The sequence below is a fragment of the Salmo salar genome, chromosome 26 (genome assembly GCF_965601325.2).
Source record: "Salmo salar chromosome 26, fSalSal1, whole genome shotgun sequence".
Classification (NCBI taxonomy): Eukaryota; Metazoa; Chordata; class Actinopteri; order Salmoniformes; family Salmonidae; genus Salmo; species Salmo salar.
Genome location: NC_138316.1, coordinates 25,608,693 through 25,626,328, shown reverse-complemented (window position 1 = coordinate 25,626,328; position 17,636 = coordinate 25,608,693). Strand labels below are relative to the sequence as shown.

The following is a 17,636-nucleotide window of genomic DNA, read 5'->3' as shown; positions in this document are numbered from 1 at the left end:
ATTGCTCCTGTAAGTCACTCTGGATAAGAGTGTCTGCTAAATGACAATGTAGGCATACAGTAAGTAGTATTTGACTGAACTAGGGCTGTATTATTTGAATGATGTCATCCCCTTAGCATCACAGGGAGATATTTTATTTAGATACAGTCAGGGACAGTGGTTCAAGAAAGTACTCAACTGAATCCATGTACTGAACACACTTGAGATAACATTTGAAACACACAAACAATAAGCATATTTTCCCCTTTACAAATGTGACAGTGACTCACAAACACACACATTTTGAGGCAGCATGATGCCACACATTGGGTATGCAAATCTTTGACTTCTATTATATATTTGTACAGTATATACAATTTAATTACTATTGTGGTAATTATTATAGTAGGCTTCTACAAGAATTTCACAATAATTGATTAAAAAAAAAGACATCCTAAGCTCTAGGGCTAGGCAGAGAGAGATACAGTAAATACTACCAAGACACACTGCAGTCTAAAGAAACGGACACCCCCACTGTTTGCAGCCCAGATGGTACATCCCAGTCCTTCTCCTTTCCCTCCCTCTGTTTTCACTGTGCCCTCCATCTCTCTACCTACTCTCACTCCCTGTCTTGAGGACATTACTGAGTTCCGTCTGACAGCCTTTGAGCAGCAATTCCATCCCTCCATCCTTCCGGCCATTGTTACAGAGCTGTTGGAGAACAGAATAGCCTGAGGGTATGTACTCCCAGATTTATACCTCCTCACCCTTCATGCAATTTCAGTATTTTGGTCTATGGGATTATCACAGCCTGTGCAACTCCTATCTTCATATCCTGTGCCAGCATCGAGCATCCTCAGATGCATCCGTTTTAGTATCTGTTTTTTTCTTTAATTCCTCTCCCTCTTTCTTATTTTCCTGCCTTTGGATCATTCTGTATCCCCACTATGTTATTACTCTCTCCTCTCCTTATTCCTGTCTGCTTTCCTCCATCTTGACCTCCATTAACAGTACATACTGTATGACTCATGCCATTTTAGAGATAGACAGAGAGAGAGGGAGATAAATAAATATACAGAGACAATATTTATTGCTTGCTGAGACTGGATTAACACTTGTGTCAGACAGTGTGGTGAGTGCAGAAGACATGCATGCACCTCTGTCAACTGGGCTCTTTTTTTAGCAGCTGCAGCAGCGTGATTACTCCGTCTGTTACAAAACGTGCAGTTAACTTTCCCATGAGATTGCTCTTGACAGGATGCTGGACTTAAAGTGTTGCTTCCACTGGAAGTTTGTTCTACAGATGTAATAAACAAACCAGATAATGTTTATAGCAGGGATAATATGGTTCTGTTAATGTCATCTTGTCTGTCAAGGTCACATGGTGGCCCTGTCTCTACTGACATGAAGCAACATGATGACATGCTTCATTCTGCAGTGAATAAGGAGGTGTAAAATACTTCCTGTGTATGTTGATGCTCCCTGTCTGTATAATAACACCAAGGGACAGTAGAGCAGATAACAGAGTCTAATCTGTGTGATTATCTGTCTGCCTCTGTTTGCCGTTTTCCATCAGTAAAGCAGCACTGAGCTGAAAGACACTCCTGACCAACCCCACCTGTTTCTGGATCCTATGGAAGCTAAGGCTAAGAGCGGGGCACCAGCGCCCAAGGCATCCTCTAAAGCAGAGAAGAAGGAAGCAGCTCCCCCTAGAAAGGTTGACCCCGCTCCAGTAGAGCCTCCACCCCCAGCGGCCCCTGTGGAAGAGCCTCCAGTGGAGGATGGATCAGCTGAACCAGAGGGGGAGGAGGCAGCAGAGGCCAGCACAGACTCCCTGGAAAGCCTGAAGCCCTTCCTCATTGGTGGTGCCATCATCGCTGCTGGTGCCATCCTGTTGGGGGCACTGTTGTTGGTACGAAGAAATTAATCACCACCACTCATCATAAAAACCTATTGGTTGATGGGTTAACGAGTCACTTGCTGATTGGTTCATAGACTATCATGCAGCTGGTAGAGATGGGGGATGGGGAGTCACTTTGCTTCTTAAGTTTATTTCAGTCTGACCTTGCTTGTAGTGAATATAAACATCAGTGAACATTCAAGTAATACATTTTTGGGCCCCTGCTAGTATACTCATGCATGAATTTGCTCCACCCCTCTAACTGCACCTACTTATAGGTCTACAGGCATTTAATCAACATACAAATGCACTCCAACAGTTATACTGGACACACACACACACACACAGTACTTGAATACCCTATTTATCCAGTATGCACTGATAAACATTTTGATGTTTCTGGGTCTACTAATACGTAAGTTAGAAGTAGAAATACAGTAATTTTATATTGTTTGATTTGAAAAAGGTCATATGAAGTGAAGTAAGAAGTATATTAAACACACCATTGTGAGTGCCTAGCAGGTTTGGGGTGCTAATTTCATTTAAATTTCAGTCAATTCAGGAAGTACACTGAAATTCCAATTCTCTTGAATCCTTTTCAATATAGAACATTTGGAATTTGAATTTTGTTTAATTTCTGAATTAAATTTAAATGGAATTGATCGCAACCCTGGTGCCTAGTATGTGCTATTTCTATGCTCTTGCTGTAAATACATGATCCCTGCAGATTAGATGTGAACCCTTATGAATAATGGTTTTAGACCAGGAGATATCGTTATATCAATTCAGGGGAAGATGCATGGTTTAGGGAAGGCTGTGTGTAAGTGATGTCAGTAATGGCAGATAATTGTGTGACAGATGAAGTAACTTAAATAATTGTATGTGATAGACTTCCATTTCAGTCTCTACGGATGCTGAGGTAATACCATTTCATAGTCAAATTGCCCATATATCCCAAATCAATATGTACATTGAGATTATAGTCAAAGTTATGCCTGGCTGCCTGCGTTTACTGCCCTGGTGACACAAATGGAGTATAAACCAAAAGCATATACACTAAATTGCCAAAAATATTATATTAATTATATTTTAACCCTGTGTGTTAACACTAAAATCCCTTGGTGTGTCTATTTGTCAAATGTATTAACAACTTGCATACTACAATTTCTCTGGAGCAATAGTGTAGCCTCTATTTATTTGAAGACCATACATGTTAGACAGTGTTAGTGCGAGAGACTGTGCAGCTACTGTAATAGTACATTGTATGAATTTTGATTCAGAATGAAAATATTCTACATGCAATATGTGGTGTACAAATGTATGTAGTAGCTTGGCCAGTCATGCTCAGCAAATCAGCATATACACAAATATATTACATCCATCTCCAACCTCCAGGATAGCCTTGAAAGTATGATGAAATGATGATAATACATGCATTACGGAGTATTTTGTAATACATTAATATTTCGATAGTTTGATGAACCTAGAATTCAAGTAGAAAGCATGCCTTATTGATGAGAGTAGAGAAATAGCTGGATTTATTTAGTAGATAAAAGAGGAAACAATCTCAGTTTGTTTCCCTATTAATTACAGAGAAGCTCACCTATTTTTGATAACATACCAACAGTTTTTTTTTTTTTTTTTATAAGAGGCCTAGGAGTTCTTCAACACCCAATCAAACATCTTGCTTGAACACTGGCATGTAGCGTACCATGCTGCAATATCAATACCTCCAGCACAGCAACATAACAGACACATATTCTGCGAACACATGTTCAAATAGCCTAGTCATCACGTCACAGAGTACTAAATAAAATCTATCAGTTATTTTCCTTGGTCTCAAAGAGCGTATAAATGCAATAATTCCAGTAGGACTTCACATTTTAGCACATGTTCTGTATTATATTAAAATGATGGCAATGGTGAAATGTTGATGGGTAATACGCTTGATTGTAAATGGAGAACGAGAACCAGATGATGATGTGATAGTGGTGATTACAATGGGGATTAAACCTAGATTTTCTTGATATCCCAGCTCCCTATGACATATTTTCCCTCTTGCACACTCCCTCCCCTGCCCCCAAAGCTCCTTGTGTAAATCCAAATGGTTGTCTTGTGACTTGACCTGACCTTTATTAAAGGCAATGAACCAGCTTGCATAGACTAAACGGTCTCTTTGATAGCTGTGAATCATTTTGTGTCCTACACTCTCCACCAATAGAAATCGCTAGGGTTCATTGTGTTGAGGTTGATGCACTCCTCTCATTGTTTCTTTTCCTCCATCATCACTGATATGAATAGGACTGACTGGCTACAGGCTGTATTATGTCCACCACTCACATGTTAGCGGTCATGAAAAGCAGACATTTTATAAATGTTATCATGCTGGCCAATAGGGTTTCTAAACATTGTGCCGTTTTAAAAATCTGAATTCTCAAAGAGATACAGTAGCCAGTTCCAGATGTGATTAATGTGAATCTAGTATTCTAGTAACCATGTCTATGTGACCAATAAAATAAAATTTGATGATTTGAATCTAGTATTGGACTAGTCCAAAATAGAAAACTGAGGGGGAGTCATATTCTAAACAGACCCCTAATATATTCAGAAAATCTAATGTGTACCATGAAAACAACAATGTGTTAAAGGTAAATGGAGCTATGAATGAGGTGCAGCTCATTCAATTCCAACCTTTCTAGAACCCCCTGTGACGTTGCAGCCCCTGGACATGCCCCAGTCAGTGTTGCCAAATTAGCGACTTTGTCGCTATATTTAGCGAGTATACAGACCCCTCTAGCGACACATTTTCAAAAAAAGCGACAAATCTAGCGACTTTTTCTGGTGATATTGGAGACTCTTACGTGAAAGCACGTATCGTTCTTACTCTTCTCAACGAGCAGCGGATGCTACCGTGGGCCCCACCCCTGTCCCAAAGCACTCACAGGCGGCCCAGTTCTCGCGCAGGAGACGTTCACCCCTCCGCGTCCAGAATGCAAATGAATCGCGCATGCGGGAAGCCGCCGCTGGCTGATCCCGCCCTGGTTTAGATTTACAAAAAAAATAAAATTAACCTGAAGTAGGGCCAGACTAGTTATCATAATTTTCTCACATTGCCATTGACAGTTTTTTCTAGTCTCTTTTTGGCCCCATTTAGATTGTTAATGTAGATTGTATACATAAAAAAAAATTATGGTTAAAAATGTTCATGTTTTACTGTGACTTGTTGTAGGCTCCTAAGTGGATTATAAGGTTACAAACCAAACCAAATTAAGAAAACTAAACTAAAAAAAGAATAAAATAAAAAAATAAAATAAAGTAACTCTGCTAGTGTCTCTTTTGCCGCTCCCAAGCCCGGATAAAGGAGGAGGGTTGGAATTGTGACATTAAAAAAACCAAGAACGGACAGAAGAAAGTTAATTTGTAGTTCTAAACATATTTAGGGTGTTTTTTACTCACGTTTTGTCTCTCCCACGACGTTATTCCTCTCTCCTACAGCTTCCATCACAATTACATGCCAATTATACAAATTAGGTGATGACGTAATTTAGCGACTTCTCGCTACTTTTAGGACAGCCAATAGCTACTTTCCTTACTGAGGAGTTGGCAACATTGGCCCCGGTATTGACGGAGGAGCGACGCGCGTTAGCTACATGTTATTCCTGTGTGCTTTCTTGTCTGTTTGCAAGGGTTACTACGGAACAGTGAGTCAATAACGGCTTTATTGTTTGAGTCTATATTTCGCCATGATATAAAACATGTCTATGTTGTGTGCTAACACTTTTTGGTTAACTAGCTAGCTCTATGCAAAGGGTTTGAAAACGTGTGCGCTAGCTAGTACTGTGTAGCTAGCTAGCACGCTTGTTGACATGCCCGCGCTAAGACTGAGCGTCAGTAAAACATAGCTGGCAAGTTATCTACAAAATTGGTAGGCTATGCTGTTTCATGTAGTTATGCATTTTTCGTTGAATATCTACATTTTTCTTCAAATCTGCCGTTTGTCATTTAGCAGATGTTCTTATTCAGAGCAATTTACAGTAGAGTGCATACATTTTTTCATAATTTGTTTTCAGGGCCCCAGTCGATCGGATCAAAATGATTATCCCGGTCCGGTGCTTCACCTGTGGGAAAATCGTTGGGAATAAATGGGAGGCGTACCTTGGCCTCCTTCAAGCTGAATACACTGAAGGGTGAGAGACATGTCTGCTGTGGTCATGGTTTACATTGTATTTCCCTAAGATTAATCTCTTTCTCCAAATATTGTAGTGTTCACTTATTTCATTAGTAGCTACATAGGTTTATCAGGAGTAGCCTATTACAAACTCTAGTGTCTCCCTTTTGTTTGGTTGGCAGTGATGCCCTTGATGCTCTTGGTCTGAAGAGGTATTGCTGTCGGAGGATGCTGCTGGCTCATGTAGACCTCATTGAGAAGTTGCTGAATTATGCACCCCTGGAGAAATGATGGATACAACAACCACAAGAATCATATGGCTTATTTATGGACAAGCCCTGGCTGACTGCCAGTGAGGCAGTGCACCCTGATGGATTGACATCCTCGAGACTTTTCACACCTTGTTTGAATCGTACATGTTTTTTGTTGTTGAATAAAGCAATAAATACTACTCATTTATAATAAGTGCTTTGTAAAGTGGAGTCAAAGTTCTTTAATATGGTTTCTTTGTGTTGGCTCAGTGACCTAGTTTCACTTTCTCACATGCACTATCCTGAGAGAACATAGAACCCTGGCAGGCAAGGCTCATTTCACTAGGTGTCATTCAATTCCTGCTGCTTTCTGGCAAAAACATGGCTTTACTTCAATCAATAAGGCTACAGCCACTTGCCATGTAATTTACATTATTGTGTAAATAAACAAGACAGTAGGCCAACCCCTTTAAGCAGCATGGGTCAGGCAAACTACCTGGTCCCCTTATGTAACAATCCCTTCTTGTAATAAACACTTGTTCCAACTGATTTTAACAGCCTTTTTTAATCAGTTCAAATTTGATACAAAAGAAGGGGGAAGAGGGAAAAAACACTACACAGTTCAACATAATAAACATGTACTTCTGCTTTGTGCATGCAGGTGTGGCAAACAAAAGTTGCAGCCACGACCCTGAAACGGTCAATTCATAATCAAAAATAAAATTACAGACAGTAACACTGAAAGAGGGGGTTGGTGATGGCCGAGATCAGAAGATTAGAAGGTAAAATGCTTGGCTGCTGAATACCAGGGAAACGTGAACATGGGACATGGGGGCAGTAGGTTGTGGAGATATGGGGGGGGGGGGCTATGGACATTCATTTTGTCTCACCATCAGTTCATCCATTATCCCAGACTTTTAAGCAGCTTGGTGCAGAAATAAAGTCCTGCCTCCCCTCCTACTCAGCCTGACAGGGACAAAGACAGCCTAGAATGTCCTGAAAAGAACACAGACAAAAGTTCTGTCAGGAGTGTGTAAATACAAAGGGTTGACTGAAAAAAATTGGTGCTTGGCAATTAGAGGTGGTGGTGTATTTCAGGATGTGAGTAAGTGGTAGTCTGTAGATTACAGAATTGGAGGGGAGATGTGTTGGAGATACGACAGGGTCAGAAAGCTTACCTAGCGGTGACGCTCGCGGTGCTCCCTATGTCTATCTCGTTCCCGAACACGCTCCCGGTCTCTCCCATCTCTCTCCCCACTTAGGGAGCGTTCTCGGTGCCGGCGGGACATTCCTGCAGCCTCCCATTCCTGGCTGTAGGACTCTTCCCTTTCCCTGCCTCTGTCCCGTTCTCTTTCCCTGTCCCGCTCTCTATCTCGGGAACGGTGTTCTCTGTCACGGGAACGGTGTCTTTTCCTACAAAGAGAGAACAAGTTAGGGGTGAGGCCATATTACAACTTCCATTTGTGATGAAAGAACAGTCTATGAGAGGTACAAACAATTTTTCCAGCACTGACCTGGAGCCGTAAGACTTGCTCTCGATGGAGAAGAGGCAGTCTTTCAGAGAGGTGACCAGCGCTCGACAGCGCTCATCCCCATACACTCTTGACTGCTTGATGACAGCAATGGCAGTCAAAAGCGTCTCAATGGCCAGGGGCATGTCTCCTACATGAGACGAGGTTACAGAGAGTTTATTACAACGGCAGGATTTAAGATGACCATGATCTGCATTGTGTACTGCACATGTCAATGTCTTTGGGTCTCTAGTCTAGATTTATCATCATGAATCTGTATTTGAGTGTCTACTGTAGGCATTTTTCAGTGAAAGTCTAACCGGCAGTAGCTCCAGACACAGCCTTGGTGATGGCGCTGCTGGCGATTGCTCTGTTTCTGTTCATCAGCTCATCAAACTCTCCCTCTGGCATTTGGGGTGTGGGCGTTTCATTGTCCCTGCTACTAGAGAAAGAAACACTCCCTTACTGATCATCATACATATCCATACAACCTGTGATAGACATGTTTTTGTATTAATTGGTAAACATTCCATAATATAAAGTACAGTGGATGAGCTCACCTGTGCTGGTTGTACAGTGTGTTGTGTTGTTGACTGTAGTTGTCATGTTGTGTTGGAGGAAAGAAGGCGGGGTTGAGATGCAGGGAGGGAGGAGGATGGCTGGGGAGACGTAGAGGTGGTGGAGGGAAAAGGTGGGGCATGGGGGGAGGAGGGATGTGTGGGGGAAGGTGAGGGAAAAGAGGAGGAGGCAGCCTAAAGTATGGGACTGACAGAGGGGGAGGTTTGTTGTGAATGTGTTGGGGGTGGATAGTGTGAGGGACAGTGGAGTGGTTCTGGTTGAGCACAGGAGAGGAGACAGAGGTGTTTTTATCCCCAGTATCTGACGACTCCTTTGAGTTAGAGCGCTGGGGGACACCTATGGAAAAGGAGGCGCAGTTTGATTTTGTTTCTATGGCAGTATTGGATATCGCTTCTGAGAAAGACTTGACTACCTATATATTTGCTGTAAGTAGATGTGTGCTTACGTTTATTAGCCTGGGCTTCAAACACGGCAAGATTCTGGCGTGTGGCAAAGCGGCAGTCCACCTTTTCCCCATTAACATGACAATTTGGCAAAGTCTCCAGCAACCTCTGCAATGACTCTTCTGTGGCCACCACTACCTCAGCGTATCTATAGAGTAAAAGACAAATATCAGCTAGTATACTTTATGTTACCAGCTGGATAGAAAGGCTATTTCAGAGCTTTGAAAGCCCATCACAACATAATCAACTAGCCATCAGTAGACCACCAGAGCAGCCCTGTCCAGTTCTTCAGGGTCTGGAGACAACACTTTGGCTCTGGATCATGCACAGATAATAAATAAAACATTGGTAGTCATCTGTAAGATCTGTATTTAGCTTAGCTACTGGAGCATCATATTTATTTGAAGACTAATTTGACTCAATAGGTGTCTGTCTCCATTTCTCCCTAGAACACCATGGCCAGACCCAGTCATGAAATGACAAAACACCCAGTTAATAAACAGTGAAGAAATAGATCACATTAGATTAGAATGATGCCCAGTGGATAGGCCTAACTCACCCCCTGGACTGGCCATTAGCTCTGTTCTCAGCAAATTTGATCTCCACAATGTCCTTCACACCCAAGGTGCGCGCCACGTTAATAAGGTCTTTGTCGGAGGTCCACTGAGGAGAGGGGTAAAGGAAGACAAAGGAGAGAAAGAGGAAGAAAATGAGAAAAATTAAGGATAGGGACAGAAAGGTAATAGGCCTAGGTGGCTGTATCTCATTACAGAACTGAGGCTAATAGACTAGCAGACTGAATTGAAGATAATGTTGGTGGTGGGAGACTCACCCAGGAGAAGTTGCCCACATATACAGCCAGTCTCTTGTTCCACACTCCACTGTAAGTGTACAGTATTGCTGGTTTGCTCTCCTCTTTCGTCGGCTGGTCCTTGCTGAGAGGCATAGCGTCCTCTGAGAATTTCCTTTCCCGGCTCACAGAGCCAGTGAGCACATCATCATAAAGATCACTTGCCTCTGCCGTTGTTGCAAAATCTCCATCCTATAGAGTGAGAAGATGGACAGAAGATAGACGTCATCCCTCAATGCCTTGCTTATCACTCACAATGACCATTCCTGAAGAATCAGACAAACTACAAGAGAACACTAACTGCCACATTTGTATTGTTGATATCAAGGTTAAGCAATTGAATAGTATGACTTTTTATCATATATTCTAAATGTAGCTATTGACATTAATTCATTTAAGATGTTGACATGTTGATCATGCTAAAAATCAAACAACCTCATCCAACAAGTTATTTTAGTTCCCACTTTATTAATCTTCTGCATTCACTATTCATGTCTACAGCACTTTTCATAATCGCTCTCGGCCTGTCTCACCTCCCCGTGGTTTTGACTGAACTTCTCGTCGTAGATGTCTATGAGGTCAGTTGCACCACCACCATCGGCCGCTTTAGCCGCCATCCCGAGTCCTGGGTTGGCAGTGCAGCCTCTGGCTACGTTAGCAACGTTCTCTCAGCAATCGACACTTGGCAATAAACGCAAGGAAATAACTAAAGGTGCATGTTTTGCACCTTTCCGGACGTCTATGTTTTATTGATGTAGCTAGTCCAGCTGGCTAACGTTACCCAGTTAGCACCGCAATATTGTTGAACTAAATAGCTAGGTAGCGAACGTTAGCTAAATGGCTAGCTAGCATTCCCTCCCCTTGCAGGGAAACTGGCGTGGACGGAATACCAAAGTCAAACAAAGAAATGACCAACCCAGATTAAAAAGTCAACAAATATTATACTTTCAAAATGTGATATAATTGTAATGTAAGTCTGCATGCAAAAACGGATAAAATTAAGGTAAGCACTCAGCTAGCTTGTTGCTGCTACATCAGAACAGAAGCGGAATCGAGGAGTGCATCTTTCAAATATCTCCGGTGTGAAACAGGCATGATATTACGACGTTCCGAAAAAAATGTTTAGCTACCAGCTAAATAATATATGTTGTTACATACGTGAATATATAATGTAAATGTGTGACATGTTGATACAATTTATATTGTTTAACATGCATTTCCAGAGTCATTTGGAAGAGGTAATAATTGCCCTTACCAATATGGCGCCAATTATTTCCCCAAGCTAGAGCGGACATTTCTTGCTGTGCTCCCCCTGTAATTATGTGACGGTCTTTGGCTAGCAGGGACTTGTGTAATTTTACGACACTGGTTGTTCTCGAGTCAACAAGAACAGTCACATCAAGATTCAGCAGTCACAAGGAAGAAAGACACAATGCTGTCTGCTCTCGTTGCTAAAAGAGTGAGTCGTATTTGGAATACAAACGTGAGGCTACACGGACTATCTGAGTTAACCTTGTATCCTTATTGACTTTTTGTTTTTTTACTGTCTGTTTGCTAGCTAGATAACTAATGTCAAGGCTGGCAAGCTAGCTGGCAAGAAATGCTGTCTATTCTGACTGAAGCTAACTCAAGTTTGCCCGTAAACCTACTGTAGTTTACTACTGAGTTTGAAAGTCATTTTCTGTAAAGTTGTGTAGGATATGAAGGTACACTTGTGCAACCATACCATGGGAGGGCAGCAGATAATGTTATGCAACCAACCTCATGTTTTGTAGCTAAAGGAAGTTAGCTGTCTGGCAAGAACAGCAGTCCAAAACATACATAGTGGTAGCTAGCTAGGTAAAATTATGCTCAAGGACAAAGGTACTCTTCAATCGGACTGTCATCTGAATTAGCCTAGGGGCGCTATGATCTTTGCCAGTCAGACTTGTGAGTACCCTACAGGACAGTCATTGTAAGCTACTTTTCTAACAATTAAACTATCAAATCACATTTTATTGGTCACATACACATGGTTAGCAGACGTAATTGCGAGTGTAGCGAAATGCTTATGCTACACTCTCAATAACATCTGCTAACCATGTGTATAATTAAAACCATCTCCATGTTGTTGTGTACAGTCATTCCAGTTGTTAGTAATGATGTTGTTTCTCTTGTCTAGCTGGTAAGTGGGGTATGCCGGGAGTCATTGAGACCAGCTGTGGTAGAACTAGTTACTACACGGGGTTACAAAGGAGAGGCACCTGATGACTCTAGGGGTGACCTAATTGAGATCCCCCTGCCCCCCTGGACAGAGAAGGATGGCGAGACCGCGGACATCAAGAGACGGCGCCTGCTCTTCCAAAGCCGAAAGAGGGGCATGCTGGAGAATTGCATATTGCTCAGGTGAGTGGACCACTAATCATACTGTATATATTTTAGTATTGATTTTAGTCTTCTTTTTAGTCCTGAGCAAAGCTCATACTATGATAGAGCCCATGATAGAGATATAAAAAATGGATAAACCATCAGGTTTAGGGACAGGCAGCATATTTGTGGTCAGTGGCAGAGGCATGATTTAATTATAGTGTACAACTTACAATATGTGTTTCTGAGTCTTGGACATGTCTCAAAACCATACACTTGCACATACCAATCAAATTGTCTTTCCCCTTTCAGCCTGTTTGCCAAACAATATCTTAATACAATGAACGAGCCCCAGTTAAGACAGTATGACAGACTGATCAACGAGCCAAGCAACGACTGGGACATCTACTACTGGGCAACAGGTGAGGAGAGTGGTTCAGCTTCATATTATCTTATCATCTGTGATTATCCACTCTGATCTACACCAGGGCAAGAAAAGCCATATAAAACAGGTAGATATACTGTTGTTTAGAAATATTTCTTATTTTCAAGCTGATCTGCTGACTTGCCCATTCTATATGAAATGTCAGTTGAAGTTAACTGAATGTGTGTTGTCTTTCCCTCCTCTCAACAGAGGCCCAGCCTGTACCTGATGTGTACGCAGGTGAAATCATGGACCTACTGAAGGAGTTCACTAAGAACAAAGATCAGGAACAAAGGCTGGACGCACCCAACCTGGAATACCTGGACAAGGGGAGCCAGTGAAGCCTGGCTGACACATCCCTCTCAGGGTGTTTTCACATGTAGTCTTCTTTAAAATAACTGATCTCAGTCCTCTTTAAAGTGAACTCTGAGGGTAAAAAAAATAAAAAGCTAAAGATCTGTTCTCTTTGTATTCACACTGCCCTTGCCTTTGAATGAGGACTTAACTCTTTTGCCAGTTCACTTCACCTATTTTGTTGTCTGAGTCCTCATTGCATTCACACTGCTATGTTTAGAATGGAACCAAGATCTTTTCCCAACATTCATTCAATGCACTGTGGGTTTTTACAAAGTGCAGGACAAGCCATTCCATCAGATGATGCTATCAGACAGCTAGATATACCATATACCTACTTACATTTTGGAAGCTAATAGATTGCATTTTGTTAAAAATGAGACAGAATAATTGTAATTAGAAGATACTATTAACATGTAAATATTATTGGTAACAGAATAAATAGCAGAATAATAACTGCAGATTAGATAATGCTGTAGTAGAACATTTTACACCCATTGTAGGCTACTGCCCCTTTAAGAGCTAGAATCGATTTTGTACCCCATGTGATTTTTACCAAATTATGTTGTCTCCTCACACTATTCAAACCCCACAGTCGAATAAACAGCGTAAGAAGCTCTTAGCCTATAGATCACATATTGCAAAAGAAAAATCTGAACTAAAAACTTCACGCATAAAAAAAACAAAACAGTTATAGGGGGGGGGCTGAACAGTCATTGCTTTTGTCCAATCACAATGCAAACCAGTTTTGGGTTACACATATCTTTGCATCCTTGACAATTGCTAATCAATATCCTTAAATAGCACACGTTTTATCCCCCCGCGAATAACATCATTTATCTAATTTGTGGTACCAATGCGAGGGGCAATTGCAGGGAAAACGGTGTCGCTGTAGTCTAGTGTGTGTTTTGCGTGAATAATGACAAGCGAATCTGGGGAGCTTTGTGTTTACATTGCCCTAAAAAAAGGGAGCCGGACCGTGGAATTCATGCGAACCGAACTCAGACTACCTCTCGTTATGGTCTAAGTTCGCTTCGGGGGCTCTATCTTTGAGTGGTCTGAGTTCCATTGGGGTTTTCAGACAATCACACTGCACTAAAAACTAAGCGACAAAAAATTGTCTGAAAGGGACCAAGTGTGAAAACACCCTCAGAGAATGGTAATGATCTCATCATAATTTACCAGAGAAATTTACCTCCTTGACAAGGACAATTCCTACAGCTACATGCATATTTCTATCACCGGCCTTATTCATAAGACCTTCAACACAAAATCAAAATAATGACTGTAGTACACGGATGTGTGAGTTAACTATACCGAACAAAAATATAAACGCAACATGTAAAGTGTTGGTTTCATGAGCTGAAATAAAAGATCCCAGAAATGTTCCATACGCACAAAAAAGCAAATTTCTCTGAAATGTTGTGCACAAATTTGTTTACATCCTTGTTGGTGAGCATTTCGCCCACGGTGCTCATGTTTATTTCTAGTGAAAACGACCCAGGTGCTTGGGTGGGTTACAGTGTCAATGCATGGACACCAGGGGGAAGCAAAACTACGGGTTCATTCCCTTTAACCACCTCAACTGCACATCACTGCTAATCACAGGTTTAACGTAACATGCTGGGAATGCAGATTCAAAAACATGAAGCTCAATACTCACTCTTAAGTGCAGAGATGCATGCACCAAAACAGTTAATATAGCTAAGCTTATTGCGGGTTGCCCTGGCAAGCTATGGACAATCATCACTGTCCTTGATGTCTGTAATTAGCTTTCAGCTCAGTTACTCAGGCTAAGATGATTCATAATGTAGCTAGATATCTGCATGAAATTAATAGGTAAGGCTCTCCTTTCAACATGAATGAGTAAACGTATGAAGACCTGGCTATAATGAAAAGTGTATCAGGTGTGTGAGTGGGTGCACCTGCTGTGCATAATGTTTGTGCGAGTGTGTGTGTATGTTTGCACTGTGTGTGTTTGTAGGGCTGCATGCTGGTGAGTAGGAGTTTGTGAGTGTGTCAGAGTGTCAAATAGTATCAGTACTTAAATTGCAGATTCTATTTGCCCTGAAGCACATAAACAGTGTTTCTTTCTCCCTCTCCCCCTGCTACAACAGTAACTTGTGTTGAGAGTGGTGAGAGTTTCTCTGTTATCATATACTCTCAGTGGAATGTTCTGAGACCAGCAGGTAGGTGCCATTTGGCCAGGGGCTGTGCAGAGAATTAGAACAGAAATGAGACAAGCCTTCTCTCTGCCTTGTTCTACCCGCAAGTCACCAGAACCATTGTGCTGGACACTCAGGCGATTACAGAAGACATTTATGATTTAAAAGATGATGTCCATCACCTGAGGGAACAGTCTCAGCTCACCATCACAGACACAATATGCACTTCAGTAGTCTTCAATAGTCTGTACCAAGGCTACTTCCTCATTTGGCAATAATTTAATAAAACCACTTGGCATGAATCTTCCGCGTTAAAGTGGTGATTTGCACACAATTGGTCATAGATTAAATTGCCACACAAAATGATTTTAGGTACAGCTCCTGCATGGACAGGGTGAGGTGGAGATGCTGGGTGTGTGTCTTTAAATAGCACACTGTGATGTCAGCAGAGTCCCCCTCTGTGTCATCTCTGTGTCATCTCTGTGACTTTGCTGCCATCTGTTCCACTTCATAGACTTGGTCTGGACACATCTTCTGACCTCTGTCTGTCTGTCCTTTTTTATATCTGTCTCTGTCGGTGTTCGGCTATTTACCTGACTGACGGTCAGTCTGTCTGTATATCTTTGTGTTCGGACGCTCATCCGGGTGTCGTTATTTCCAACACCACTATTGTCAAAGATGTATTGGCCTGTGTCAAGTTTGTATCTTCATATTTCTTCAATTGATTTCTTTATCATCTTACTTCTTAATTGTTTGTCTTGATTAGGTTTTAATGGGAAAGAATTAGAAACCTGCTGAGAAACAGTTGTCTGATGTGGATGTTCAGAGCGCACATTCTGTAGGACGTGTATCTGAACATATCGTTTCCTGTACTGCATGTTCTGTAGGAGCGTCTGTACATGTGTATCTGAACATATCGTTTCCTGTACTGCATGTTCTGTAGGAGCGTCTGTACATGTGTATCTGAACATATCGTTTCCTGTACTGCATGTTCTGTAGGAGCGTCTGTACATGTGTATCTGAACATATCGTTTCCTGTACTGCATGTTCTGTAGGATCGTCTGTACATGTGTATCTGAACATATCGTTTCCTGTACTGCATGTTCTGTAGGAGCGTCTGTACATGTGTATCTGAACATATCGTTTCCTGTACTGCAAGTTCTGTAGGAGTGTCTGTACATGTGTATCTGAACATATCGTTTCCTGTACTGCATAAAATAAACTTAGATCATGTGGGTGTGACTTTAATCAAACACAAACTCAATCTGCACTTTCCTTTGCTCACATGTCAATGGTCCCGTTTCCTTTTCCTCACATGGCAATGGTCCCATGTGGCTCAGTTGGTAGAGTATAGTGCTTTCAACGGCAGGGTTTTGGGTTCGATTCCCATGGGGGACCATTACCAAAATGTACTCACTCACTCTGGATAAGTCGCTCTGGATAAGAGCATCTACTAAATTACTATACTGTAATGTATCCCTGTTCTCTCACTATTAAATGATACGCCGCACCTGTGAATTCTGCATATTAGTCTTTCATGTGCTGCACAGTTCATGTTTTTCCATTCCCGTTAAGCTTGTTTGGAGTGTGGATCTGTCTGTCGCCCACAGCCGCCCACTCTCCCCATCTCCAGGCCGACGTGTTCCTGTCTTCTTCTAGCGCCGTGTCTCTGTGTCGTGACAGCTCTCAGTTTTATCCTCCGCTCTACACTACCGCCAATCTCTGCTCCTCTGGAATTAAAATTGTACCCCTCTCTCTTTATTCACTGTCTCTCTCCCTCCTCCTCAACATGTCTTCTCATTCTCTCTGTACTTGAGAGAAGCCTGCAGGAAGGGAGCTGTACAACAGAGAGAAAATACTGTAGTAGTTTCACTATTCTACTACTAATAACCTGTATTCAGGGCCAATTTTCTTGCAAGGTCATGTGGTCAGGAAAAACTTCTGTTGTGCACAGGTTTAGAATACTTAACACAAACATGCACACATCCCCGCTCCTTCATGCTCAGAGTTAACAGGGTTTCTGTAGTTGACTCAAAAATAACCACATGTCAAAGATCAATAGTTTAAATTAACTATTGAAAATAAAATGTATTAAAAAGAAGCCCAAAAGGAGGGAGTAGGGCAGATGTATGTAGGAAGTGGATTTGTAAAATACTGAAGATCTATTCTGTTCTTGTGTTCTGGTTGTAACTACAGTGTGTGAGCATTAGGAATGAACTGTGTGGGAAGCAATGTGTATGGGTTGTGGTGTTTTTTAAACACTTGAGAAAAGGACAAAATAATACAACTGTGTGTAAACCAGCACCCCATTTCCAGCCTGTCAAAAATGGTCAAAACATACTCCTGTATGGTCTCGTCCAAATTGAGCTAGCTCTATCTACTCATTAGATTAGCTACCAACTTCTGCAATGCATACAGTGCCTTGTGAAAGTATTCACCCCCCTTGGCATTTTTCCTATTTTGTTGCCTTACAACCTGGAATTAAAATATATTTTTGGGGGGTTTGAATAATTTTATTTACACAACACGCCTACCACTTTGAAGATGCAAAATATTTTTCTTTGTGAAACAAACAAGAAATAAGACAAAAAAAAACGGAAAACTTGAGCGTGCATAACTATTCACCTCCCCAAAGTCAATACTTTGTAGAGCCACCTTTTGCAGAA

At 41.6% G+C, this 17,636-nt stretch overlaps 3 protein-coding genes and 1 long non-coding RNA gene across 7 annotated transcripts; 3 read left to right on the top strand and 1 right to left on the bottom strand.

Annotated features, from left to right (window-relative positions):
• The first annotated feature begins 553 nt into the window (after nucleotides 1-553).
• LOC106587510 (uncharacterized) lies at nucleotides 554-4,036 on the top strand. The gene is made up of 2 exons (XR_001324458.3): nucleotides 554-716; nucleotides 1,556-4,036. It is a non-coding gene; the product is annotated as an uncharacterized LOC106587510 (long non-coding RNA).
• Nucleotides 4,037-5,430: 1,394 nt separating this feature from the next.
• Nucleotides 5,431-6,512, top strand: polr2l (RNA polymerase II, I and III subunit L). 2 transcript variants are annotated; one of them, XM_014175963.3, is made up of 3 exons: nucleotides 5,431-5,580; nucleotides 5,950-6,066; nucleotides 6,230-6,512. In XM_014175963.3, exons 2-3 carry the CDS (start codon nucleotides 5,972-5,974, stop codon nucleotides 6,336-6,338), a joined length of 204 nt encoding a protein of 67 aa, XP_014031438.1. In that variant the 5' UTR covers nucleotides 5,431-5,580; nucleotides 5,950-5,971; the 3' UTR covers nucleotides 6,339-6,512. The 2 variants fall into 2 exon arrangements, with proteins under 2 accessions (XP_014031438.1, XP_045563987.1); XM_045708031.2 differs by lacking the exon at nucleotides 5,431-5,580 and adding an exon at nucleotides 5,608-5,804.
• Nucleotides 6,513-6,844: 332 nt separating this feature from the next.
• Nucleotides 6,845-10,731, bottom strand: cpsf7 (Cleavage and polyadenylation specificity factor subunit 7). 2 transcript variants are annotated; one of them, XM_014175944.3, is made up of 9 exons: nucleotides 10,215-10,495; nucleotides 9,664-9,873; nucleotides 9,391-9,494; nucleotides 8,834-8,979; nucleotides 8,370-8,724; nucleotides 8,130-8,248; nucleotides 7,813-7,960; nucleotides 7,477-7,711; nucleotides 6,845-7,294 (listed from the first exon to the last, which is right to left on the bottom strand). In XM_014175944.3, exons 1-8 carry the CDS (start codon nucleotides 10,296-10,298, stop codon nucleotides 7,477-7,479), a joined length of 1,401 nt encoding a protein of 466 aa, XP_014031419.1. In that variant the 5' UTR covers nucleotides 10,299-10,495; the 3' UTR covers nucleotides 6,845-7,294.
• Nucleotides 10,732-10,918: 187 nt separating this feature from the next.
• Nucleotides 10,919-12,912, top strand: sdhaf2 (succinate dehydrogenase complex assembly factor 2). Of its 2 annotated transcripts, none has more exons than XM_014175962.3 (4): nucleotides 10,919-11,140; nucleotides 11,843-12,066; nucleotides 12,340-12,449; nucleotides 12,662-12,912. In XM_014175962.3, the coding sequence occupies exons 1-4, from the start codon at nucleotides 11,114-11,116 to the stop codon at nucleotides 12,790-12,792; spliced, it is 492 nt and encodes a 163-aa protein (XP_014031437.1). In that variant the 5' UTR covers nucleotides 10,919-11,113; the 3' UTR covers nucleotides 12,793-12,912. The 2 variants fall into 2 exon arrangements, with proteins under 2 accessions (XP_014031437.1, XP_014031436.1); XM_014175961.3 differs by having other exon boundaries at nucleotides 11,032-11,164.
• The last annotated feature ends 4,724 nt before the right edge of the window (nucleotides 12,913-17,636 follow it).

Bases quoted from the DNA above. Each gene is read 5' to 3' on its own strand.
- cpsf7 (XM_014175944.3), bottom strand. From the start codon at position 10,298: ATGGCGGCTAAAGCGGCCGATGGTGGTGGTGCAACTGACCTCATAGAC. The intron at 9,495-9,663 runs GTGAGTCTCCCA...CCCTCTCCTCAG, and splicing joins ATGTGGGCAACTTCTCCTGG to TGGACCTCCGACAAAGACCT. The intron at 8,249-8,369 runs GTGAGCTCATCC...TTTCTCTAGTAG, and splicing joins ACACTGTACAACCAGCACAG to CAGGGACAATGAAACGCCCA.
- polr2l (XM_014175963.3), top strand. From the start codon at position 5,972: ATGATTATCCCGGTCCGGTGCTTCACCTGTGGGAAAATCGTTGGGAAT. The intron at 6,067-6,229 runs GTGAGAGACATG...TTTGGTTGGCAG, and splicing joins CAAGCTGAATACACTGAAGG to TGATGCCCTTGATGCTCTTG.
- sdhaf2 (XM_014175961.3), top strand. From the start codon at position 11,114: ATGCTGTCTGCTCTCGTTGCTAAAAGAGTGAGTCGTATTTGGAATACA. The intron at 11,165-11,842 runs GTGAGGCTACAC...TCTCTTGTCTAG, and splicing joins GTCGTATTTGGAATACAAAC to CTGGTAAGTGGGGTATGCCG. The intron at 12,067-12,339 runs GTGAGTGGACCA...TTCCCCTTTCAG, and splicing joins GAGAATTGCATATTGCTCAG to CCTGTTTGCCAAACAATATC.